At 46.8% G+C, this 27,213-nt stretch overlaps 1 protein-coding gene across 2 annotated transcripts; it reads left to right on the plus strand.

Annotated features, from left to right (window-relative positions):
* Window positions 1–293: 293 nt before the first annotated feature.
* CTDP1 (CTD phosphatase subunit 1) lies at window positions 294–27,036 on the plus strand. 2 transcript variants are annotated; one of them, XM_032974663.2, is made up of 16 exons: window positions 294–719; window positions 7,472–7,555; window positions 8,510–8,603; window positions 9,292–9,420; window positions 10,665–10,815; window positions 11,542–11,632; window positions 11,746–11,906; window positions 13,370–14,415; window positions 14,989–15,256; window positions 16,042–16,182; window positions 17,757–17,898; window positions 19,976–20,332; window positions 22,109–22,235; window positions 22,485–22,750; window positions 23,029–23,079; window positions 24,783–27,036. In XM_032974663.2, exons 1-16 carry the CDS (start codon window positions 400–402, stop codon window positions 24,904–24,906), a joined length of 3,552 nt encoding a protein of 1,183 aa, XP_032830554.2. In that variant the 5' UTR covers window positions 294–399; the 3' UTR covers window positions 24,907–27,036. The 2 variants fall into 2 exon arrangements, with proteins under 2 accessions (XP_032830554.2, XP_032830555.2); XM_032974664.2 differs by lacking the exon at window positions 23,029–23,079 and having other exon boundaries at window positions 315–719.
* Window positions 27,037–27,213: the final 177 nt, after the last annotated feature.

Here is a 27,213-nt window from a genome sequence, read left to right on the forward strand (position 1 = left end):
ATACTAAATACAAATCGTGTATAAAGATAGTGAAATACACGGGAAATTCCCCCACCGCCGTTAAAAATGCGTGAGAGTTCCTACGCGGCCCATCCAATCGCTGGGGTCAACATCACAAAAAAATAACCCTCACAACAACAGCATGATTATTATTATGTCTTGAATGTAAGAAAAAAACACAAGAACCCTCTGAGGCACCGACCAAAATCCCGCCATATTCCACTTCATAAACAAGAACCTCCCTGCAAACGAGGCCGATTCCGATTCCCATCAAAAAAACCCCTCTCACGGTGAATCGATCCACTGCCCCTTCCTCCTAATTCACGGGACACGAAACGATTCGAGATTTAAATTGCGCTGGCGATCGCAAATCGTTAAGCTATCGATTCACACTCAGCCATGGCAGAGGCCGGCGTGGTTCGTGTTCCCTGCACTCTGCGTGCCGTGCGCCTCTTGGAGTGGAAAGTGGCGCCCGGCTCGGCCGTGCGCATGGGTTCGGTGGTGGCGCACGTGGCGGCGGTGGAGGACAGCGGCGGCGGAGGCGGCCGGGACGAGGAGGACGCGGCGACGGTGGCCCCCGAGGCGGACGAGGCGAAGGATGAGCAGGCCGCGACCACGGTCTCGCCTGGGCGCTCTGCCCGCGAGGTGAAGCTGAAGGCGAGCAGCGCTGGCGTCGTCGTGCGCCTCTGCTGCGCGCCCGGACAGATAGTGGCCTCGGGGTGAGAGAATGCCGTCGCCCGGTTGATGTTATCGTGCTGTTTAGGGGGTGTTGTTAAGAGTGTTTTGTTACGTGTGGTGGTGGTGGTGTTGTTGTTGCAGGTTTTAGTGAGTCTTGTTCACGTGAGAAGTTGTGATGGTTTGCATGCGCCTGGGTCTGTCTGTTCTGTCTGCCTGGTCTGGTGTGACAGTTCTGTACACTGGAGTACAATGCACTATAATGCACTGCACTAACATACTGTAATTAAAAGCACTCGACTCGGTGACACTATAATATAATGCAATATACAACACGGCAAGACTGTGTACAACGATGTAACAAAATGTACTGCATCGCAAACAAACTGCACTACACAATGCAACTTTTGGTTGATGTGGCGATTGTTGCTTTGGTGAAGCGTGTAGGTGTTTAGTTGTTTGGACAGTTGTAGCTAAGCGGTGGCCAGTGGTGAAAAGTTGCTGTTTGTTAAATCTAGATTCGAAGCTTTCGTGACTGCAGGAATTACTCCTTGGTTGTTTCGGTAAAGTCACGTAGAAAGAAACTAAATTGACTGGTGCATTGCTGTTTGTTCTTCCTGTAGTGAGTTGCAGTTATAATGTTGGTAGCTGCAGTTGCTGTGATTGTAGAAGTTGGTGTTGTGGTGCACTGTAATTGTAGCGTTGTATGTATATTGAACTTCTTTTGCACCGTGCGAATTGGAGGTGCGGGAAAGAGGCCCACAAACTAAACAACTGTGGTGGTGATGGGTTGGTGTTGTGGTTGCGATTGTCTGGCTATTGTTGGGAACTGCGAGTAGATTTCACCTCGCATGACTGCTGCATTCACTTGTCAGTGTCACTGACCAGCATGGCAAAGTACGGTAAAAAAGTCTGTTGCATATGTTGCACATTTAACCACGACTCCCATTCCTCAGCAGATCTGGTTCCACTAGTCATGGCATTGGCAGCGAAGGTGAATAAGGAGAGGATATGAATAGCATACCGTTTGGATTTGACCACTGTTACATGCAATGCACGAGAATCAAACATTTCTGAATTCGAGTCAAAAGCAAGATATTTTCATTGGGACAGTTGTAATAAGTGAGGTGTGGATGAAAAGAGAACCTCAGACATTAAGATGCTGGTCACATATATGAAAGTAGTCTGGGAATGTGTACATGGAGGGTTCAAATGGGGACATAAAACATTAAATTGACTTGATTCTCCATAATACAGGGGCTTTTTTAGGTTAGATCGTGTAAATATAATTACAACTAGCATCATCAAATCTGCCTGATGATGCTAGTTGTAATTATTGGCGAAACGTCGTACTCGGATTGTAATTTTTGTAGATTTGCTCTCCAACACACCGGTGTGCTGTACCAGTAATAAATTGGCATGTTCGGTTTATGTGACAAACCTTACAAATTGGCTGTGTCGGCTGTAACGACACATTCATAAATTTTGATTTAAAGCTTTCGTGACTGCAGGGATTCATATTCTTGGTTCTTTCGGTAAAGTCACGTAGAAGGGAAACATTAAATTAATAAATATATAAAACAATAACATTCCCACGACGTTTCGACTGCAACACAAGCAGGTGTGAAAACCAAAGCAAGAAAATTTTCTTGCTGTGGTTTTCACACCTGATGATGATTGCTTGTGTTGCAGTCGAAACGTCGTGAGAATTTTATTGTTTTATATTTTTATTATTATATTGTTTATCTTCTACGTGACTTTACCGAACGAACCAAGAATATGACACATTTATATTTACGCGATCTAACCCAAAAATTTAAATCTGTATTATGGATGATATTAGTCGCGAAAGCCTACGTGTTCAGCTTATTTGATTCTCTAGGACAAATTGCAGATTTTATTAGATTTCCCTGTCCTCGGAAAATTCAAGAAAGAAAGTGATCACAAGCGTATGCGATGCAAGTTACACTTCAACACTGTTGAATAGATTAAATAACGATGCAAGAAAGTGCAGGATCCAGTGGTTTTTAAAAAAATATATAGTTTAGTAATAGAAGCCACATACCAGTGAGTTTGAGTTTGTTTGATATGTTACACAGATGACTGTTTTAGCCAGTTACCTGGCTATTTTACAAGGGATATTCATGATGCATGTGCCTAAAGAATAACGTTTTCAATCAGTGCATACTAGCTGTCAAGACATAGATTGGAAACATGACATCTGACAAAGTATTTGAAAAAAATCTAAAAGTACACGGATCGTGCTATTCCTGCAAATTACTTGTTTTATCCAAACGGTAAAGCATGAATAAACTTGTGGATGACGGGATGAATTTTCTGCCATTTCTGGGTCTCTCCTATCTTCTTCTGGACGGCACGGATAATAGGATTGAGTACTTCCAGGAGGCAACGTCAAGTTCCTTATCTGCACAAACGGCTCGGATGACAGGAGGACGTTTCCTCCAATAGTAGTTTTTTGTATATTTTTGGAAGAGGGATTTTTCTCAACGTCAATTGTTAAATTGATCATAGTACAATTACATGCAATTAAATGTAGGGATCTTGCTCATTCATAGTTTTATAACAGAGCTGTTCCGTATGTCATGAATTATATAGATATACATTTATATATAACTGATTTTCATGTTTTTGAAAAAAAACATGTTAGCAATGTTTCTGATGATATTCTTGGTTCTTTCAGTAAAGTCACGTAGAAGGGAAACAACAAAATAATAAAAATATAAAACAAAAAATGAGTCGATATTATTGTGAGCCCTTTATTAATACTTTTAAAACGCACCTTTTAAAAATTTGCAGTATTCTTCGATAATAGAGTAATGTTATGGCCTGATGTAAATAAAATACCATCCACAAGAAAACCTACACAGACTGGCACATTTCGTTTTGGAAAACTGTAAAAATGTGACTTACGGTTAACCAATACAATTGGTGCCAGATTGTCCTGTCCATTTTCAATAAAGTAGCCTGCTTCATGGAAGTTCCTCTTAATGGGCAACGGATATAGAGGAACAATTGAACACCTTGGAATAATGCAGCTTTCCTCCATGCCTGGCAAATTGATGAATGGTCGTGCATCAGTCTAGATTCCAATGAAGATTTATTTTTTATTTTTCATGATATCGTTTTTTGTTTGGGATATATCACGTAAATATAAATGTGTCGTTAAACCCGCCACCACCCGACACAACTAAACATGGCAATTCATACCTTTTTTTATTTTGTTTACATCCTTGCATCCGGTGGTTACATGGGTGCAATGAACACTTTATGTAACCATGTGAATTGCAAAACGTTGCTTCTTTCACGAGCATTTTGATGCGCAAGTACCATAAGTGCAATCGTTGATGTTGATCGATGAATTCGGGCATCGTTCTGCGACTCACATTCAGCGTTGCGAAACTGAGCGAGAGTGTGAAAGAAATTCCACCACGGTTGATTGCTGTAGCAAAAATGTTATTTCTTAAAACCTAATAACTAGCATTCGGTTCAGACCCCAACAAATTTGGCTTCAGCAGGGCCTGAGTGCCAATGGTAGCAAGCTCGTATAGATTGGTGGATGTAAGTGCAGCTTCAGCTTACTGTGATAGAAAGCAGTTATCACAAGGTCAAAGATTAATGCTCGCAATGGGGGGGGGGGGGGTTGCATTACTGGTGAAAGTGGTTACGTAATGATCAGGTTTAGCTCTTGGATCATGGTGGGACAAACCCATATGGAGCAAATCGTTTCCTTCGCAGAATGATGTAAACAAGGGACTGAGGGGAGAGACGGAGTAACTTATTTGGCTTCAGTGTGTGAATCTGGTAAAAGAGAAAGGAGTTAAGAACAGCGTACGAATGTGGAAGCAGCAAGACGACGATGACGACTTCAGCAGTGTCAGCTGTGCTGAAGTAGCTGAGCAGTCCATGAATCGGTTATCAGGTTGCAACAGGAAAGGAAATTTAGCAGCGCCCTGATTTTGCACAAGGACCAAACGTATATAATACATTCCAATCTTTTTACCTGAACATTTGTTGGTCGTCTGTCGTTGAATAGCTTGAAGGCTGATGGCACAACTACAAAAAATAGTGCTTTGTAGATGTGTTCCTGAAGCTGTGTCCCGAGCTGTCTAACAGGAGTTGGAAAGCTTTCTTTAGTGATGAGAAGAAGACAAAAAGCTCTTTGGTTCTTTCGGTAAAGTCACGTAGAAAGAAATAAAATAAAATAATAATTAATTTCTTTCTAGGTGACTTTACCGAAAGAACCAAAGAGTAATTTCTGCAGTCATGAAAGCTTTGAATCAAGAAAAAAAGCGCTTGAGTTATTGGTGAAATGTGTTGTTGTAGCACTTCATTTCACTCCCACACATTTGAATTCATCATCTGAGTAATAACTTGTTGTGATGGTATGCCTGACTAACTTTGAAGTTCTTTGCAGTGACAAAGTTTCAAACTAATTCATTTACGATTTAAAGCTTTCGTGACTGCAGGGATTCATATTCTTGGTTCTTTCGGTAAAGTCACGTAGAAGGGAAACAATAAAATAATAAAAATCTAAAAAATAAAATTCTGACGACGTTTCAACTACAACACAAGCAATCATCATCAGGTGTGAAAACCACAACAAGATTTTTTTTTTCAAATCTTCTTGTTGTGGTTTTCACACCTGATGATGATTGCTAGTGTTGCAGTCGAAACGTCGTGATAATTTTATTGTTTTATATTTGTATTATTTTATTGTTTCCCTTCTACGTGACTTTACCGAAAAAACCAAGAATATAATTCGTTTACTTCATAGAGAAAGTATTGTGTGTCAGGAAGAGCTCTTAGTTTTTTGTGTTGTGTCCTTTAATCAATTATTTCCAGTGCTGCAGGGCTTGTTTTTTCAGATTGCACACATCCCAGTCACTGGTCTGTAGCAGCTGAATTAAGTAAAATGTGGTTGTACCCTTGAATGATATTAAACATAGGCTGTGATGTCAGTTGTGAACTCACCAACACTTTTGACATCATATCAGTGTTGTTGTGAGTTCCAGAACAGCAGTTATTATAGTCATGTCAAGACGCCTGTAGCGCAATACAGTTATATTCGAAGGTGTTGACAACTCTAGATTTAAGTGAAACGGGTGATAGAAAGCATCACGTTGCCTTGTGAAGTTTGAAAAAAAAACAGCTCAGTGACTGATTAATTTTAACAGCTCAAGTGGCTAATCTGTGAAGATGGTTCATGACTTTTTGAGATTTTATGACTAGAATTAACTTTAATTTACAGAAATAGCGATTTCCTTTTCAAATGAGTATTGATATTGTGCTTATATCCCGATTACAGCCCTGCACAAGTGGTATAAATTCCACATTCCTGTGGCAAGGGCAAATCAATTTGATAGCACAACCACTGTTGACTTCCCCACAAAGTGGTACTTGTTTTATCGTCATCTGATGGATGATGGGCTGAGTAAACTCCTGAAGCAAGGATTTTAACTCGCTACCACTGAGCCACCTGGCTGATTTTTTCCAGATAATGATAATTTATGAACACGGTTTTGAATTGAGCAAGGTTATAATAATTCGTGGATAGAGATTCTGGGAGAATTTCAAAGCAGAGCAGTGACACGAAATAAGCAGGAATTGAAGTGTTTTAACCTGCAAGTGTGGTGGTTTAAAATGTTATGGATGGGATGAAACATTCGGTTAATGCACTACTTATTGATTATGCACCACATTAAAATCACACCCTTTTTAAAGAACCCGTTAGGATTCCAGCTCTGTACTGTGCATTCACATTTATTGACAAACCACCGTGGGGAAAGCCCATTGCAGTGATGCTGTAAAACATTTCGATGTGTGCAAAGTGTGAATGTATGCGTGGCGTTGCAAAGTTATGTATTTTCGAAATGCTTTATTTACACCAAATGAGGAATGTTTAACAATCATTGCGAGCTTCAGCTTTGGAGAGTGTAAGCGTTAAGGTGAGCGTGGTTAAGATTACGGCTTTGGGATGTGGTTACATTTATATAAATAACGAGATGTGCTTCTTATTAACGGTAAAACGTTTTTTTTACTTCCTTCGATACAAAACCATTGCAGTATGTGACGCTGTCATAGGCTCGATTAACTACTACGCGAATGCAGACCTCAAAACATCGAGTGTCTGTCCGACCTGATTGCTGAAGAGTTCTACTAAACTACTACCATTACATTACCACTACCATTACTGTCACGTAGTTGGCTTTCGCGACCAATAGTATCCACAATAGTTATTTTTGGGCTAGATCGCGTAAATATAAATGTGTCGCTAAACCCGCCACCACGCGACACGGCCAATTAGTTTTGTCACGTAAACAAAATATGCCAATTGATTGTCGAGTTCAGCGCACCAGTTTGTTGGAGAGTAAACCTTACTACATTCACCCAGAAAACCTCTGATACTACCATTACTTCTATTTTATTCATCCGGTAAAGCCCACTGAGCTATTAGCTATTTTCCAGAGGCGACCTGGCCACACGATAGCTCATTGCACTGCCTTATATCGTCACATGTGGGGATTTATATTCGCAGCCAAATCATATAATTGCGTGCTTGTAAATGTGGAGGGTGCAAACCGGAGGATCCGGGGAAAAAAAATACACGCAACCACGGGGAGAGAGAACATGCAAAACTACAAATACACAATAGGGGCCGTCCGGGTCGGGGTCGAACCCGCGACCTTCAGCGTACCTGGCGAGGGAGACAATGTTTCTCGCCACCGCTTCTCTGTGCTGCTGCCGTGTGGTTTGCATGTTTCCGTGGGTGTAACAGAGGAGAGCTGCTGCGGCTGGAGGCTTGTCGCCATCCCATTGTGATGAAGGGACTATGTGCCGAGTGTGGGCAGGACCTCAGGAGGTGAGCGTCTGTGTGTGTTGTGGGGAGCGGTAGTGTAGCTGTTAGCGCGCTAACGCTTCGAGCCCTGCTCACAGCCAACACCAGTGACCATTATCTGAACCGGTCCTGCGCCTCCCCCTAGGTCGACTCGGCCTCAAATGAGTACCTGGTGCAATGTGTAAACATGTGTAAACAACGGCACTAGGGAGACAAAGGCGGCCGGGCGTAGTGTTGGCCACCCACCTCGTGTGCTGTGCTGGCCTTCATGGGTGCTCGCTAACAGCACTTGCCCCAACAGTCTGTTAAAGGCTATGTGGGAGATCTTTGTCTTTGTTCTATGAAGAGACTGGGTCCTGCAATTAGAAATGAGGAATTTCCAATGGCTCAGGGCTACACACAGGAGGTCAAGCACCCTTGCCTCAACGCTCATTGCAGCAGGAAATAACCTGGGATTTTACAAAATTTACACCTTCCAAGAAAACGGAATTTTATAATGATGGATAAGGTGTTCCTTTGAATTTTCTTACAAATAATATCGCTGATTATTTTCAATAAGTCTAAAGACTTTATCAGGAGTGTCCCGCATTGGAGTGTTTGGCCAATACCAATAATGATTGTTTGACATGCGACAGTACACTCAATGCTGCCATCTCTTTCCCGCCACTTGGTTTTACACCTTCAACACATGCAAAGTATCAGTGGTTACTCATTCAAGTACCTAGCAGGCTCAGTCTTTCGACATCTGACGAGATCGGGTGCATTTATGTTCATTTTGTCAGAGGATAATTCTAAATGTGTTTCAGCCTGCAGGGTAAAATCAAATCGACATGTGATCTTGCTTTCACGTGACAAAAAAAGTTTTCAACCGTCTTCCACTGACGTGACTGCGTGCCATTTAAATATGACAATTTAACGAATGTTATTATTTAAGTGTGTGTGGATTTTGGTGATCCTACCCACGGACCTTGCCCCCAGGTTGGCGAAGGCAGGCGGACAGACGCAGGTTTCGAGTTCCGCAGCCAACATCTCTATGGTTCACAGCGTGCCCGAGCTCATGGTCACATCCGAGGTAAGGTCCGGTTGCACTGGCATACATATGTGCAATATGTAATGTGCATGTGCACGTGTGCGCTGGAATATTATTGCGTGTGATGCTCATTATTCTCTGCAGTGATGAGGACCCCCTTCGGTCGTTATATGTGTTGTGTTCAAAAAGTTCACCTACAAAAGTTATTAAAAATGGTAACTACCCTTTTCACTTGTAAGGTAGAAAATGTAATAGATTATTTGTGTTATGTTTGCTATGACGCCGATCGTACAATCGGTGTACAATTGGCGAATGATATGCGTAAAAATACGCGAGTTGGTTTGTTTGCGTGTTCACCACAAGTACGTGTGGTTAATGCAGACTTTAAGGAATCTATTTTGTGTTTGAACATCTTATCGCCTCCTGTTTTATTGCCAGATAGGGTAAAACCTATTGTTACTGTTTCATACTTTTGATACTGGCAAAAAAAAAGTCCCGTAAATATAGTTGGGCTGTCACGCCGGTACACATTAGCTTTTGCTATACAGCAGGCGACGACTTAATTCTATGTGCTTTCTGCCCTCTGGCGTGCGCTCTTGCGAACCGTCCCAGGAGTGAACGCATTGACACGCAGGTCGTTCTCACCCAGCCCCAACTGTTCATTGCTCTCTCTCTCGCGCGCGTGTCGTTTGTGTCGCGTGCGTGTGTGTGCGCGCGCTTGCCGTCGCAGCAAGCCGAGAGCCTGGGACGTGAGGATCAGCAGCGGCTGTTGCGGAGCCGCAAGCTGGTGCTCATGGTAGATCTGGACCAGACGCTCATCCACACGACGGAGCAGAGCTACCCGCACATGAGCAGCAAGGTGGGACCGCCGTGGTTGGTTGCAAGAGCCGCTCGCAGCGTGCTTGGGTTGCAAGAGCAGACGAAGCTCCCCAGGCCAACGTTGGAAAATTGTCAACAAGCAATTGTCTAACGAAGGTGGTTGGAATCACCAGCGAAACGCCGTACTCGAATTGGAATTGTTATCGGTTTAACCTCCAACAGACTTGCTGAAGTAACTAATTAGCCACGTTTTGTTTACGCGACAAACCTTACTAATTGGCTGTGTCGGGTGGTGGTGGGTTTAACGACGCTTTTACATTTACGTGATCTAACCCAAAAAAAACTTTATTATGGATTCACATTAATGCCTTGCATATGTCACGAATAAATGGCAGGGGTGGGGAACCTATAGCTGAAGGACCTGGGTACATGGAGCGAACTTAATACAAGCCTTGCTTGTATCCAAGCCTTGCTTGTATCCAAGCCTTGCTTGTATCCAAGCCTTGCTTGTATCCAAGCCTTGCTTGTATCCAAGCCTTGCTTGTATCCAAGCCTTGCTTGTATCCAAGCCTTGCTTGTATCCAAGCCTTGCTTGTATCCAAGCCTTGCTTGTATCCAAGCCTTGCTTGTATCCAAGCCTCGCTTGTATCCAAGCCTCGCTTGTATCCAAGCCTTGCTTGTATCCAAGCCTTGCTTGTATCCAAGCCTTGCTTGTATCCAAGCCTTGCTTGTCGTTTTAAAAACACAGTGCTATACTTCATCATTGATATGCATTGTGTTAATGTTCCAGTCAGGTGGCTCAGCCGTAGAGTGAGCGGCTCGCAATCGGAAGGTTGCGAGTTCAATCCTGGTTGGGGGTTGACTCGGCCCATCGTACCGCTTTGCTTGCAAGTCAACAGTAGTTGTATCTTATGGATAGACTCACCCCTGACATAGGAACGTGGAATGTCCACTGCCTGCTCGTGGCTTCTTTTTTCATATGACTTATTAAGAGGTGTTATTGTAAGTGTTTTATCTGTTCTCTTGCTTGAAGTAGGAGATGAGAACTGCTTTCGAGATTGCAAGCTCATTTCTTAAGAACTGCTTTTTGTGCTTAGTTTGTCGTCCTTCCCCCCCCCTCCCCCGCACCTCCGATTAGCACGGTTGTCTACGTACGGCGCAAAAGAAGTTCAACGCACTCGCACACGCCTCAATGCTCACTTTAGCAGGAAATGGCTTTGCCGCTGAATATCCACGTCTGCTAATGCTTACGTCGATGACCCCCATTGCTCCGACGTCCTTTAGGGAATCTTCCACTTCCAGCTTGGCCAGGGTCAGCCGATGCTGCACACGCGACTGCGGCCCCACTGCCGCTCCTTCCTGCAGAAGATCGCCGAGCTCTACGAGCTGCACGTCTTCACCTTTGGCAGCCGCCTCTACGCACACACCATCGCCGGTGGGTCCGCCCGGCCGTGTGTCATTGTCAGGACTGGACCTTTTTAAAGTCCGTAAAATCGACCGGACTGAATATATGGCAAACTGAACAGGTGGGGTTTTCACGGCCAATATTTTTCGATTCATAATTTATTTTCTGACGTTAAAACTTTCCTTCCCCTGCACCTTGGATTAGCACAGGTGTTGGCTACGTACGGTGCGAAAGAAGTTCAACATACAAACATACGCTACAATCGCAGTGCTCCACAACAGCAACTTTTACAATCACAGCCTCTACACCAACCAACGACTTCAACATTACAACTGCAACTCACCACACTACTAATATATACATTTGGCTAGATTATTCCGTGGCCTAACCCAAAAATCACATATGAATCGCAAATTTTTTGTTAAAATATTTGGTTTGCCTGCGGCAGATATCAGAACCTTGTGCTGTTACGTGCAGTGAAAACCTGTACCATGATTTGCCGAAAAGGAGCAGCCAGACAGGGTCCACACCACGCCTAGTTGGTGTAAAATGTGACTTTTAAATAAATAATACGTATTTTAAAGCGTTTCATTTTCAATTTGATGGTCCCACTTTAACCACAAATAATTACGTGAAAGGTGCATTACTTTCGTCAAACATTTCACAAAAACAAAAATATACCTCTACACCGTGTTACACTTGATGCCACCTTCCAATGGGTGAATGAAAGAATGCATTTGTTTATCGTGACCGCAGGATTTTTGGATCCGGAAAAGAAGCTTTTTTCGCACAGAATCCTTTCCCGAGACGAGTGCATAGATCCCTACTGCAAAACCGGCAACCTCAAGTGAGTGATCCTGTCGGACAATTGATTTCCACGGCGACGTGAATGCTCACCTTTGCTTGCTTACACGCGAGCGTGCACCGTCGGTGAATGTGCATGTTTGTTTTCTTGCGCAGAAACCTTTTTCCGTGCGGCGACTCGATGGTGTGCATCATCGATGACCGCGAAGATGTGTGGAGGTCGGCGCCCAACCTGGTTGCCGTGCGGAAGTACGTTTACTTCCAGGGTACCGGCGACATCAACGCCCCGCCGGGCTCGCGCGAGGCTCAGCGCAGGGGTACGTCCCTTCCTGCACGAATGCGCAGTGTTACGCCGCACGAGTGTGGACCCACATTGTTGCAGATCCAATCGATTTTGTTTCATTTGTTTTTGAGGACGGTGGCCAGCTGGTCCAGAAAGGTTAGGAACCACTCGCTTTGGAGATGACAACACAGAACCACCTCTTTATTAGTACTCTCAGTTGCCTCTTGTCCACACTGAGTGGCACCAACTTTCTCACATGCCCTGCTGGTCTCTGATTCGGATTGGTCACATGGCAGTCACACTCATTTGAGGTTTCAGGATAATGCACAGATTCACCGAACGCTGAACTCCATTACCCCTCCTGCAATGTAGGCTTTGCTATATTTATCATGAGTGGGATGCGTGCAATGTGTCTGAGACTTGCCACAAATGGACCACATTATCTTGCTGATCTCGTCAAGGACCATAAACCATCATCACGCGAAATCCGGTGGTCATCCTCGCAGCAGCGGCTTTTAGTTGGCCGTTGAATGAAGATGGCGGGTCACCGCATCGCGCGCTTTCAGAGGCGCTTCTGCGGCCGTCTGCAACGCTCTTCCTTCTGATATTAGGAAGCTACTGGAGCTGTGCACTTTTAAATCATCTTGATTGCCAAACTTCTTTTGTTTTGCCCTGCTTTTTGTGTTTAGTTTGTTGTCCTTCCCCCGCACGTCCGATTAGCACGGTTGGCTTGGTACGGTGCGAAAGAAGTTCAACACACATACATCCATACTTGATTTGCATTTAAATGGAGACTGGTGAACATGGAAAGCTTGACTGTGATGGAGCACGGACTGGAGTTTGTGAAGCTCGCGGATGTGGTGTGGGCACATGGGGGTGGGGGGGAGGCTTTTAGCGTCATTTTAGGATATTTGTAAAATATGGATTTTGTTTGTTCATGTCACTAGGATTTCTACATGTGTAATAGCACCGTTATTCAATTAAGTGTAGTAGTATCGCTACAGGAATCCCCCTATCTCTGGTTCTTTTACACAGTTGCATTTAATTTTAAGATAATGCATTTTGTATTTCCTCCACATGCCAATTAAATTTTAGTTTTATTAATGCTACAACCCATTTACAGCTATTTTAGGCAAACGTGTGATAAAATTGTCGATTTGTATTTATTACGGTGCAAGTCTCATGGTGAAAATACAATAATACTTGTTTTGGTTTACAAAAATAGCAGGAGACCTGGCATCTTGGTCTCCCCGGAGCAATTTATGAGTTTGTGTTTGTTCACACAATGTGCTTACTACCCAGGTGCTGGTTAGTAAGCAGTACAATTTCTGCAGCCACCATACTTAGTATTTTTGTATTGCGTTACTGAGAAGAGAACAAGCAGCCCTGCATGGTTCTAACACCACCACAATGCTCAACGATCACACCCGCCAAAAACAACATAGTTCAAAAGTCAACTCTTTGTTTACGCGCGAATTTGTTTTGAATTCTCTCCAGGAAATAACGTCGCCAAGGTTACCCCGGAGAGTTCTTCTCAGGCATCGGCAGAGTCTCCTAACGCGGTGTCCTCGCGCGGCCCTGCGGAGCGGGTCGCCAAATGCCCCCCGGCCGCCGAGATCGACGGTGCGGGAAAAGCGACGGCGGCGGCGGCGGACTCGCGGCTCAAACCCGCGGCGGGCGGGGCCCCGGCTGCTCCGACCAACAACGGCACGGGCCGGTGCGGCGGCGCGAAGGACCCCACGTTCCGGGACGGCGCCAAGGAACCGGTGACGGCCGGATCGACGGTGACGGACGACGGCACCGCGGCAGCTTCGTTGAAGGAGGAGGAATGGAAAGCGGGCGCGGACGTGGCGGACGTGGGAGCCGAGCCCAGGCAGAACAACGAGAAGCGGGGCGACGCGGGCAGCGGCGCGCAGGCCGACCTGGACTTTGATTTGTCGAGCGACAGCGACTCTCCATCGTCGCCCTCCGCCGCGCTGAAGGAAGAGGGCGAGGCGGTGGCGCCCCCGACGTCCGGCGGCGGCGACGACGACAACGATGTGAGGACGTTGAAGGCGGACGTGAAGGCGGACGTGAAGGCGGACGTGAAGGCGGACGTGAAGGCGGACGTGAAGGCGGACGTGAAGGCGGACGTGAAGGCGGACGTGAAGGCGGACGTGAAGGCGGACGTGAAGGCGGACGTGAAGGCGGACGTGAAGGCGGACGTGAAGGCGGACGTGAAGGCGGCCGCCGATCGCCAAACCGTGCGCTTGGACGCGGAGATGGCGGCACCGCTGCGCGGCGGCGTCCGGAGCGGGCGTGACGCCGCCAAGGAGGAGGAGGCAGGGGGTGGGGAGGAGCGCCTGGGCGAAGCCGCGGGGCCTTGTGTTCCGGCGTGCGAGCCCGAGGCGGTGGGTGAGAACGGTGGTGCCGGTGGCGGCGCCGAGACGCGACACGACACCGCGGACATCGCGTCGCAGAACACGGAGCAGTCGGGCATCACTGAGGGGGAGTCCTTTGAGCCTGAATTCGACGTTGAGGAGGAGGAGGGGAAGGCCCACGAGGTACGGATGCGACGTAGCACCAAAGTAGCGCGGGGGGCTTCGTGAGGCTCACGTCTCATTGAGTACTGAGCCATATAATGCTGTGTTTGAATTGGGGTTGTTTAAAATATTTTATTGCACGACTGGTAAATTTAACGTAAAAAAAAAATCTGGTCAGATATCGATTAACGGTTTGTCTCGTAAGGAACGCAACATTTTTTATGTTTTTTTATTGGAAATACAAAGGGAGCTGCCGTGTTGTTATGATCAGCGCCCTGGACTTGCGATCCATAGGTCGCTCGCTGGTTCGTTTCTATCTCCTTGCACTACATTTTAAACAACGGGGTCCGATTGTTTTTAATGCGGTTGGTAAAAAGTGCCCTTGTGCTACACAAGATTTGAAACTATTGGGGTTCGAAAGCATGACGATGATAGGGGGTGTTTTCACATTGCCGGGGGGGCGGGGGGGGGTTCCACACGTCAGGGGACGCACTAAAAGCCACTAGGGGCCGCCAGTGGCCCCGCGGGCCTTGCAGTGACGAACACTGCCGTAGGGGAAGAAACGAAATAAACTTGGCGACCTTTCGCTGGCAGGGTGCGGCGGTGGTGGTGGCGGACGCCGCCGCCGCCGAGGTGGACGATAAGGAGGAGGACGACTACCTGCTGCACCTGGAGGAGGTGCTGTCGCGCGTGCACTCGATGTTCTACGTGCAGCACGACCGCTGGCAGCAGCAGCAGCAGCGGGGGAGGCTGCAGGGAGAGAGCGAACCGGGGGGGGCGGTGATCGAGCCGGACTTGCGCTCCGTCGTGCCGGAGCTGCGCCGCTCCGTGCTGCGTGGGGTCGTCGTCGTCTTCAGTGGAGGTTTCATTCTTTCATTTAAATTAAATATATAGGTCCCACAGATATGTCTCCTTTCAGATGACAATTTGGCCCATGCCACGGTGTAATGGTTAGCATTCTTGACCTATGACCTTACGGCCAGTATATTGTAACACGTTTAACATTTGGGCTGATTTCTCATGCACTGATGTAACGGTAGCCTCGACTGGCCACTGATCGGCACGGAGGGGACTTTGTCTGTCCCAGCTTGTGAGCAAAATAACCACGGCACACCTTGGACTTTAACGCGGTGTACCGGTTGCGAAGCACTGCACTGGAGCGCCCGGTTGAATCCCCAAACGCAGGATCTCAGTGGTGTCAGCTTGGCACAGCCTGAACTACCCAGCCATTGATTGTTGATATATATTTTTTGCCAGGTAAGGCCCATTGAGCTATACAGCTCTTTTTGCAGAATCGGCCTGGCCACAAACATTTGCTCAACGAAGTGGCTTATTGTCGTGTGCAAATGTATAGCAGACAAATACTCAACGTGTGATGTTGATTCTAAACGTGGAGGGAAAAACCGGAGGACCCGGAGAAAAATCCACGCAACTACGGGAAGAGGGAACACGCAAACGCTAAATATTCAACAGGCGTCAGGGTCGGGATCGAACCCACGACCTACTGCATACCAGGCGAGGTAGTTATCATCCCATAGCCATCGCGACGCTCTTGTAGAGCGCCGAACGAGAGCAGCTCCCGGATCGTTGGACGACGGCCGAAGCGTGCCGTGGGTGCTCATACCGCGCGCGGTGTCTCTCCGGCAGTGTTTCCGACGAACTGCCCGGCGGACCGCACGCGCGAGTACCGGGTGGCCTCTGCGCTGGGAGCCATCGTCAGTTCCAGCCTGGTGCTGGATACCAGCAGCGCTCAGTGCGCCACCACGCACCTCATCGCTGCTAAGGCCGGTGGGTGTGAACGGCAGCGGCTGTCACAGAGCGGTCCTTCGACTGGCGCCTCCGATTGGCACGGTTGGCTGCGTACGGTGCGAAAGGAGTTCGACATACACGCATGTACACTTGCAGAGTAAGGCAGAAGTGGGCAGGGTGAACACTTGCGGCCGTCTGGAACGCTCTTCCGGTATTAGGAAGCCACCGGAGCTATCCATTTTTAAATTATCGAGATTGAAAACGAATTTCTTTAGAACTCCTTTTTGTGTTTAGTTTGTTGTCCTTCCCCAACACTTCCGATTAGCTCGGTTGGCTACGTACGGTGTGAAATAAGTCATGTTTTTGCAGAGGGGTCAAATACTTATTTCCATCATTAAAATGCAAATCAATTTATAACATTTTTGACATGCGTTTTTCTGGATTTTTTTGTTGTTATTCTGTCTCTTACTGTTCAAATAAACCTTCCATTAAAATTATAGACTGATCATTTCTTTGTCAGTGGGCAAACGTACAAAATCAGCAGGGGATCAAATACTTTTTTCCCTCACTGTATGCAATTCATGCAGTGCCTTAGAACCGTAAATAGACGGAATACAGAGAGATGGAGTCATCACCTGCACGTTACACCGTACCCGTAGGACATCGAGGTGCCTGCGTAAAGCAGTACAGAAAGTAGGTTTGCTGACACATGGTCGCAGACCGAGTCTTGCCCTCCTGCGCGTTTGTCATCATACCGGGCACTTAAAAAAAAATACCTCCCGCAGACTTTGGGTGGCTAAGTGGTCAAAGGTCAGAGCTCGTCAATAAGCATCAATGATCACGCGAACTCCAGTCACGCGGCCGTCGGGAATGCTCTTCCTTCCGATATTAGGAAGTCACTGGAGCTATGCACTTCTAAATCATCTAGATTGAAAATTAATTTCTTTAGAACTGCTTTTTGTGTTTAGTTTGTTGTCCTTCCCCCGCACGTCCGATTAGCACGGTTGGCTACGGTGCGAATGAAGTTCACCTTACATACAACAAGAACCTAGGTTGGATTCCTGACTCAGGTGCCTTAGGGGCCGTCCATAAATGACGTCATGCACCTGGGGGGGGGGGTCAGACATTTGTGACGATGTGTGACGGGGGGGGGGGTTTGAGAAACGTGACGTCACATCAAAATGCACATCTTAAATAAATATAGACACCACGTTCTACTTCATTAAATAGACTTTTTGATAAATGTTTTCTCCTACAACACCAGAGTGCAGCGGCACATTAAATACGCACTACAATGACAATAGTTTAAAGCGATTTGAAGCATGTTTTATATATATTTTTTTGGGGGGGGTGGGGGCAGAGCTTCGTGACGTCATATTTGAGGGGAGGGGGGGGGTCTGACTTTTTGTGACGCCGTGTGACGAGGTGTGGGTGGGTCAAAAATCGTCCAAAATCGCGTGACGTCATTCGTGGACGGCCCCTTACTGCAAATTCTCCCCGCTATTCTGCACAGCTTTCTTCCGCGGGTACCTCCGGCTTTCCCCCCACCTCCGAAAGCATACGTGAACGTGAACTGATGTTGGACAAACACATTGTGGCTCTGCGTTGCTCAGGCACGGACAAAGTGCGGCGAGCGCTTGAGTCGAGGCGCGTCCGTGTGGTGACGCCAGATTGGCTGTGGGCCTGCGCCGATCGCTGGGACCACGTCGAGGAGCGCCTCTTCACACTCACCGATGGGTACACGCGCACGCACAGGTACAGACACGCATGTGGAGCCTTGCATGCACGTACGTTGAACTTCTTTCGCGCCGTACTTGGCCAAGCGTGTTGATCGGAGATGCTGCTGCTGGGATGGGGCTCTCGTACATTGGCCCCCTCCCGCAAGCAGAGTCGGCGATCGGGCGTTGTTTGAACGGACTTAAAAATATATATTTCCGTGGTTTTAATGGTCAGTAACCATAGCCGGTAGTCGTGTTTCACGACCATTGCAAAGTCAGTGTAATTTGCTTTTTAGTCGCCGTAGAAATAAATTGATAGCGGTAAGGGTTTTGGCATTGTGGAAGGGACTGAGTGCCTCGTGGAACTGATGCCCTTGGTCACATCACTGAGCCATCACACGCACTTGTGATTAAGATGAGCAATTTGGAATTTAAACACATCAGCCTGGACCAGAACGGAGACGCTATCATGTTTCTGGTTCACTCATTAAAATAAGTTCATAAGTTCACGATCCATGCATTTAATCATTCGTGTTCCAAATAATGTCCCGTACATAATGTTCATGCGACCACAAGGCCTGTAGATTAGTGCAACTATAGATTCCTTGGCGGTGACATGGTGCGTTTTCTGCTAGTTGCAGAGGTTCAAGGGTCAAATCAGCAGGCTGCCCTGGTTAATACTGTTGGTGTATTAACCATAATAGGACACATCTGCTTCAGTGCAGACATTAAAGACTGATGTCATTTGAAGAAGAGTAGGTCATGTGTGGCTGCATCATTTGCAAGATTTAAAAAATTATTTGGTAATTATTTAATTGAAAAACACTTCCCAATCGTCAGCTCCTGACTATGAAAACTTATCAGGACCCTCCTGAAAACTCGATGAGGATTTCCAGGGTTTGCAAGCATTGTAATACACGCACCGCAATAAAAAAAAAATTCTAATATGCGAGTTGGAGCATGACCCCTGATGAATTGTGATAATTCCTCTAGTTGTGGATCGGGTGAATTGATACATCCATAATCACTCGCGTAGCACAGTTGGGAACAGGCTCGCCGTGATATGGCGATACTACAAAATCTCGTTGAATTCAAGATCAGCGGGACTATAAAAATTAGTTTTTTCACAATATAGTCTTGTGATTAGCATTGCTCATTGATTTTTTCTTAAAATATTTAATTCCTCTCAAGCCAGGTAGATAGCAAAATAATAAAATATCACAACGTTTCGATCGCAACACAAGCAATCGTCATCAGGTGAAGAAATAGCAATTTTTTTTTTCACCTATCTACCTGGCTTGACCGAAAGACCCAAAGAAGATGAATTCCTGCAGTCACAAAAGCTTTAAGTCAAGATTTAGTGATTAGTGCTTGTAATTTATTTGTTGTGTAACTGGCAGCAGCATGTGCATTAAACACATTATGGATTCATATTCTTAGCTCTTTCGGTAAAGTCACGTTGAAGGGAAACAATAAAATAATATAATATATATAAAACAACGTGACTTTACCGAAAGAGCTAAGAATATGAATTGCTGCAGTCACGAAAGCTTTAAATCAAAACATTATGGATTGTAAAGTTACAATGCTTAGAAGTCTCGTGGCAGGCTTCTGTCGAGTGAATTGCAGTTGTAGTACTGCTCAGTAATTCTTATTCAAACCGGAGGTACAGTAAAATCTTGGATTGCAAGTAACTTGGTCTGCGAGTGTTTTGCAAGACGAGCAAAAAATTAAAATAAATATAAATTTGATAAACGAGCGAAGTCTTGCAATATGAGCAGTGTACGTGTATGCTTTGTCTGCCGAGCGTCACGTGATCACAACTGATATACGAGTGCTTTGATATACGAGTGCTTTGGATTACAAACACGTTTCCGGAACGAGTTATGCTCGCAATCCAAGGTTTTACTGTACGTCACAGCACGAGACGATGACAGAGAACGTGAAGTCCAATTACAAAGTTATGGGAAACTGGAAATATGAAAACACGATATCTTGATAACCATCATATTGTGAAATGCATATTGCTGATTCAACAACGTAACAATACAAATAATAATATGTACAACACTCCCCCCCACCCACCGTCTCCCATCGCGGTGGCCTCCTGACAGGAGCAGCAGCCCAGCGACGTACACGGAGGCGGGCGCCAGCGCCGGCGCCCGCCACGCTCTGCTGCATCCCACCCCCATGCACCCGCGGGGCAGCACGGCGCCGGCACCGCCCGAGACGCGCGTGTACGACCCCGTAACGGGGCGCCTGCTGAGGAGGGGCGACGTCCAGTCGTGCGCGCAAGGAGCCAGCAGCTGGCAAGGGCAGCAACAGCAGCAGCAGCGAAAGGAGCGGCAGGAGCGGCAGGAACGGCAACTGCAGCAGCAGAAGCAGCAACAGCAGCAGCAGGTGCAGCAGGTGCCCAGTATAACGCCGGCGCCTGCCGGGGGCCTGGGGCATGACGACCATTCGCCGTTCAGGTACGAGAGTGCTGCTGCTGCTGCTGCCCAGCGCTTAGACGCCAGTCGGGGTGTTGAGCCGGTTTCCGCGTCGTGAAAGAAAGGCTCGGGTATCAAGAAGGCTTGGAGTAGTTACGAACGTCGACGCTGGCGTCGCGGATTGTCCGTCGTGGGTTTTGAGCTTCGTGAAAAAGTCAGGAGCGCCGTCATGGTTTCCGAGTTGCGTCACTGCATTGACATGTTCAAAACATGAAAGTGGCGTCGTAGTGACCCACGATCCAGCAACTCTAATTAGTGTTGTTGTGGATGATGATCATCATCATTATCAGCCACGGTCATTTATCATCAACCGTGCTGGACGAAGGCCTGCCCAAGCCACCGCCTCTCACGATCCTGCGATGTGATAAGCCACCCAGCGTCTGCACGTTCAATTCCTTTCATGACTCCATCTCCTCGGTTGACGTTTTCTCAGACACATTACATTCCTCGGCTGACCATTATCATTCTGATAATGTTGTGGATGATGTGCTTTTTAATGCCCGGCCGCGCGTTGGTAGTAACGCCGTGGCCGAAATTACCGGGCCGCTTGTGGCAGCTCAACTGGTGCCGCGGTGGCGAGATGTTAACTACTGCGACTAGTATACAGGAGGTCGTGAATTCGATCCCAACCCTGACGCACGGTGTGTTTGGAGTTGCCATGTTCTCCCCGTGGTCGTGTGGATGTTTCTCCGGGTCCTCCAGTTTTTTCCCCCCCACATTTAGAATCAACATGCTTTCAGAGTACAGTGAAAACCTTGGATTGCAAGACGAGCAAAAATGTTACATCAATTTTAACTTGATAAACGAGCGAGGTCTTGCAATACGAGTAGTACGTATACGCTTTGTCTGCCGAGCGTCACGTGATCACAACTGAGCCGATGGTTCTTCTCTCGCTGCGGGATTGTGGGTAATCGTCTCCCATGCTCGGTCTCAGTCGGCGTGCCTCACTCGTATAGTCAACATCCGTACGAGCGTATACTGTTTACTATAGTACTATGGTGTTGTGACCACGTGTATACTGTTTACTACACTACTATAGTGTTGTGACCACGTGTGTGTGTGTAAAGCATTTTTTAAATTTTGTGTCCAAGTGTAGTGACAATGCAATGTCACATTTCCGCGAAGTCCTCAAAAGGAGGCAAAAGCAAGTGTCATTGGATGGGTTCCTTGTTAAAGTCGTACAAAAAGAAAAAGATTCCAGTGAGCCAACAGATAGCAGTGATTCCGTTAGTGACAGTGAAAGTCGTCCTACACAATAACCCTCCTCCTCCTCTCTCTCGTCTCCGTCACACCAGCCACGATTAAATTTAATTAATAAATTTGATGACTTTATATTAAATAAAAAGGTATTTGTATTAATCATTTTAAATTAAAAATTTTTGGGTTGTGGAACGAATCATCTGAGTTTCCATTATTTCTTACGGGGAAATTTGCTTTGATATACGAGTGCTTTGGATTACAAACACGTTTCCGGAACGTATTATGCTCGCAATCCAAGGTTTTACTGTATTTGGCTGCTATAAATGTCCGCATGATAAGCCATTGCGTTGACCGATTGTGGTCACGTCGCTTGTGAAAAAGAGCTCTGTAGCTCAGTGGACCTTACCTTGTAAAACACAATAAATAGTTTAATATAGCTCTGTTGTTCTCCGCGCAAACTTTCTCAGTGGCGAAACAAATCTTGGGTGTCCCCCGACGCATGCAGACTCTTTTACCACCTGTTCCTCTGCTCGCTGCCTCGTAACGCTTTGCACACAGGTGCCTGAGCCAGCAGCAAGTGAGGGACGCTCCGGAGGGGAGTCGGCGGCAGAGGCAGCCCAGCATGTCGGAGGCCCTGCCGCTCTACACCCTGTCCAAGGACGACCTGGACAGCATGGACAAGGAGGTGAATCAACCTCTCACCCCCCCCCCCACCTCCCCCCCAAGCCGTGGATTTGAACTCGCAACCTTTTGCTCGTGAGCCGCACGCTCTACCGTTTAGCCACCAGACGCCGACCTTAACGGCACAAAGGCCACCAGGAACTGCCTCTCACTGTTGTGGCTCGGGCACCGTAACCCTTCGCCGCTGTGGCCAACCGAGCCACCTCCCTTGAGTGCTACCCATCTCAGCGGTGCATTGTGGTGGCGTGGCCAGGTGGATGACATCCTTGGGGAGGAGAGCGACGGGGAGGAGGAGGAGGAGGAGCAGGAGGAAGAAGAGGAGGAGGAGGAGACGGCGGAGACGGCGGAGGCTGCTGGAGGGAGCTCTGCCCGCACCGGTGCCCCCTGTGTGCCCGAGATGGAGGTGGAGCGGGGGGCCGGAGGCAGGGCCCCCCCGCAAAGCAAGGAGGAGCTGGGGACGCTCATCGAGAGGCCCCCTTCGTCATCGAGCGGCGGCAGCCTTGAAGGCAGCGTCCCGCGGTGATGAGCGCCTGACAGCGTGAGGCCCAATGTGGTTTCACGGACACCAGCATCCTCTCCCACTGTTCGCATCGTCGTGGTCTCACCAGCGTCAACTCATCTCACGTTGTTATTATCATTTGGCAGTCACTCGGCGTCATCTCCACAAACGTTATAGTCATTTCGCAGTCACCCAGCGTCTTCTCCCATTCGCGTTAGCATCTTTTTTTTATTGTCGGCAGCATCATCCCCATTCGCATAATGACGAGTGTTACTCTTTTTGGAATGGTCATTTTCAGTGTGACGTTCACGGCTGTGGTGCGAGAAAGAAACGATAAGTCCGTGGAAAGGTAATGGGATAAGGTGGGGGGGGGGGGGGGGTAAGTTACGTGCAAACTTTTCCTTGGCTAGTGTTCAACAACAAATAAGCGAGCAAATGAAAAGCAGTACAAGTGAGGCAGACATTACACAGACTAAGCATATGGCAAAGGTTGTTCAGGTGAGACAGATACAATTACACAAATAACCTTGAATTTAAGCGTGTCCCCTGATTGGGACAATTGCTTTAATTGTCAGGGGGGTGGGTGGGTTGGGGGAGTGGTGGTGATGAATCACAACCCGTCGCTGGAGGCCAGATTAGCTGACTCACGTCTCCTGTCATTTCTGCTCATGCTTAATTTGTTTCTGGTGATAGTTGCTTTTTTTGTATCAAGTTTGAGTTTGGCGGTAGCTCATCATCTCCTGCAGAAAGTTATGTCGTGGGCTCCGATTATTTTAATGAGGCATCATAGCAAGGGCTAATGAGCTGAGTGCCCTTTCCAATCGAACTTGGCATGGAAGCGATGACTAGAGTGAAATGTGTTTAAAGTGTGCACCATGGGTACAGTGTTGCACGAGCATTAGTGGAGGTGGTTTGGTTTGTGGATTCTTGTCACGTACTTGGTAAAGGACGCTGCCATGGTGTAATGCAGTGGTTTTGAACCTGGGGTGCACGTACCCGCTGGGGGTACGAGATGCCCCTTCTCGGGGTGTGAGACATGGCCAGATTGCTTTAGAGGGTAAATACATCGAAACACATTAAACACGGGTATGTAAGTACGAGTTCTTTGTTTCATCATGTGTTTATTAACATTGCACATTTTTTTTTAACGATTGAGAACCAAAGGGGTGCAAGGCAGCGGTAAAGGTTAAGAACCACTGGTTTAATGGTTGGCACATTTCACACTGGACTTGCAATCTAGAAGAGGTCACCGGTTTTGGTCTGTCGTGCGCGGCAGTCGAAGCAATGCAGGTCCCGTGCAGCGGGCTCGATTGGAAGTACTCTCACCCTCTTCCAAGATGATTGAGCAGCGTGGAAGAGTATGCAAAAATACCCTCTGCTGGAGGGGGGGGGGAGGGCAGGTTCCTTACTGTTGACAGCGGTGTGAGCGATTATTTGTACGCCTGCATCTTTATCTTTACCTATGCAGTACTTGGTAAGGCACCGTGGAATAATGATGTCATGAAAGACGCAATAATAAAAATATGTATGATTATCTTGGCATCACCGGTGTTATTTTTGAAACTGCAGCATTATCCATCAGCATCAGTGTCGTTAACGGTAGTGTCAGCATCATCGTCAGCAGCAGGAGCCGTACCAATGGCGTTGCCAGCAGTGCTGGCATTCTTGTGTTTATCATCGGCATATTCGGCACTTTTATCAAGGAGTTGGCATCATTTTACGCATTATCACCATTGTAAACTTTCATCAATAGCATTGCCCCAAAGTGGGAATATATATGTGTCATTTGAGGCAATTGAGTTGGCGGTTCACAGGCATGTGCCACCACACACCCAAAAAAAAAAAAATATACGTGAGTTGTCATATAAGCTGGTTCATCCCAGGCTGTCCCTCCTTACTAGATCACATCTCCTTAGCCACATGCGCAAGCAGTTGCGGACACTGTGTCATCCGCCACGTGGGGTGGATTTGACGGGCAGGTGACATTGCTGTTGTGTGCATGCAACGAGAACCGTGTGTGTGTGTGTGCGTGCGTGTGTTCGCGTGCAACAGAGGACACAAGCGCAGGAGAGACGAGAGCGAGGAGGAGGAGGAGGAAGAGGAGCCGGAGGGAAGCAGCTCGGAGGCAGACGAGATGGCAGCTGCGCTCGATGCCGAGCTTGATAACTTCATGTGACGTCTCTTGTTCTCGGGCGCATCACCCACGCGTGTGAGGGTGAAGGATGCGGGGGACACGCACGGCCAGCGGTGTGTGGGTGTGTACCTATTCGTGTCTTGTCGGCGGCCGAGCGATCGGACGCGGGGGAGTAGCGTTGCGCTGATGCTGTGGACACTTTTGGGGTAAGCAGCTCCCCACTGAAACGCACGCGCACGTTTGCCCGCTGTTCCACACAGCGACGTTGACCGAACGACGCGCGCGCGCGCGTGTGTACATGGCTACACTTTCACAAACACGTCTGACGGTGAATAATGCGGAGGTGACCAGGCTGAGATGAGGAAAAAGATAGCGACTACGAAATATAGAGATGACCAAGCTGAGACCACGACACACCGTCACACTTTTTTTCTGGACACGTAAAAAAAAAATGCAATATGCCCACCTCTGTTGTGGCTGAGCAAACCCTTTTTCTGTTAAGTGACTGCAAGTACGAGGATGGAAGTTTTCTCCCATGAACATTTTCTGTTCATCACACTAGTGGTTGCCTACGTGCAACCACGGCTGGATCGATTTGTGTCGGAGGCTCATCGATTTTCGGGAAGCGATATGGCAGAGCTCCGACCCAAGCTCGAACGAAAATAGTAACTCGGAACAAAAATTTCAGGGAACGGCCCCGATGAGGTTGTTGCAGAGGCCTGCAGGAATTCTCTCGTAGACGCACCGATAAGTGGCGCACGCACGTGAAATACTGCAGGAGTAGTGATCTTGTGATTTGGCCAGTACTGCCCCGGTTTGTGAATGCGATTGTAAATATTGGATGGGGCAGCACGAATCGGATTACAGAAATGTGCGTACAAAAAAGCCACCCGCCCCGCCCCCAATATTCGAGAGTCAATTTCTTTAAAGTAAAAAAAAATCGGTGGATTGTCGTTAGGTTTCTTGCGGCGAAGTGTATCCGTTATCTCCGGCTCTTTTATCATCCAGTGTTGGTGGATCGCTTGGAGATGGGAGATGGGAACCGCGTCATGAGCGGTGGTGAGATTGTTTTGCGTGGGGGTTTAGCTGAACGAAGCGGGGGTGTGCTCGCTTGATGAGCGGCGGTTGGCGTCTCTTAAACGAGTGTTTTTTTTGTACGGCTCATGGATAGTTGATGCAGCCTCTGCTCCACGTATAGAAGTCGAAGGGATAAGGGTTTTAAAATGAGGCCAGCGCGCTAATATTCTTAAGCTAATTGAGTGGGTTCTTTTTTTAAAATGTGGGCGTTCTGGATGGGGGATAGAGTTTTAAGGGAAATGTCAGAAAACCTACAGAGCAAAACGCTGCAATATCGAGACATGGGAGAATATACGGAGAAGTTTAACAACTAATTCGTCTTTTTTTGGCATGAACGATGAGATGTAACCCACAAAAGCGTTGCGATGGACACATTTTCCATATTTTAACGTCATCTGTCCTTTGTGCAGTAAATTTGTTAACCTTTATAGCAGAGTTTTATTTTTTTCATGATAAAGACTTTCAAAATAAATTAAATTGTTCAAATTAATGAGGCCGTTTTTTTTTACAGATTTTTACCAATGCTTATAAGTGCACTGCAAAGCAAAAAGCTTAATTTGCTAAAAAAAATATGAACACCGTTCCAATCTGACATGATTTTATAAGTCCATTCTTTTGGCATGTGATCCCTTAACTGGCTTAACAAGTCTTGGTCTTAGAACAGACAGCGTTTTAAGTATGATAGTAATGTCTTACCTTGCCAATTTGTAACCAAAGTCTTTAAATATAACCTTGTGAACAAAAAAAATATTTTTACGGATTCTATACGACAAGGCGTAGGATTTAGTCTTACGATTGCATGTTAGGGTCTTTTACCTCTAGCATCTGGCAGTTCACCAGCATATTGTTCAAGCAAGGCTGACTCTGCTGATGAGACATTGTGTGTCGAAACCGGTCCAGAGTTTTCTCGTGTTGAATATTGAAATTATGCATGACCAGAAGGCTTTGTAGCTGATGGGATGTAAAAAAAAAAAAGCTTATTTTTTTACGTGGAGAGATAAATATATGAAGGGAGACGTATTGTGTGCTTATTTATTTTGTTACTAATATTTTCCACGCCGCTGATGATTATTTTGTAATAAATAATGGATCGTTTAGCGTATGGCTGAACTTCTTTGGGCCGTTAAAGTGTGATTGTCAGTTTGTTCATTTCCCCTTTTCCTTCAATTTCATTCAAATTGTGGAACCCCAAACAGTAAGTTATCTCGTTAAAGCTAGGCGAGAACTCGAGAGACTAGGATGGCATCATTTACAAGTTTGACCCGAGAATTA

The sequence above is a fragment of the Petromyzon marinus genome, chromosome 54 (assembly GCF_048934315.1).
Source record: "Petromyzon marinus isolate PM22_M1 ecotype Great Lakes invasive population chromosome 54, UKy_Petmar_22M1.pri1.0, whole genome shotgun sequence".
NCBI lineage: Eukaryota > Metazoa > Chordata > Hyperoartia > Petromyzontiformes > Petromyzontidae > Petromyzon > Petromyzon marinus.

Excerpts from the sequence above, each read along its gene's own strand:
- CTDP1 (XM_032974663.2), top strand. The coding sequence starts at position 400 with ATGGCAGAGGCCGGCGTGGTTCGTGTTCCCTGCACTCTGCGTGCCGTG. Across the intron at positions 10,816-11,541 it reads CTACGCACACACCATCGCCG|GATTTTTGGATCCGGAAAAG; the intron begins GTGGGTCCGCCC and ends TCGTGACCGCAG. Across the intron at positions 22,236-22,484 it reads TGGACAGCATGGACAAGGAG|GTGGATGACATCCTTGGGGA; the intron begins GTGAATCAACCT and ends TGGCGTGGCCAG.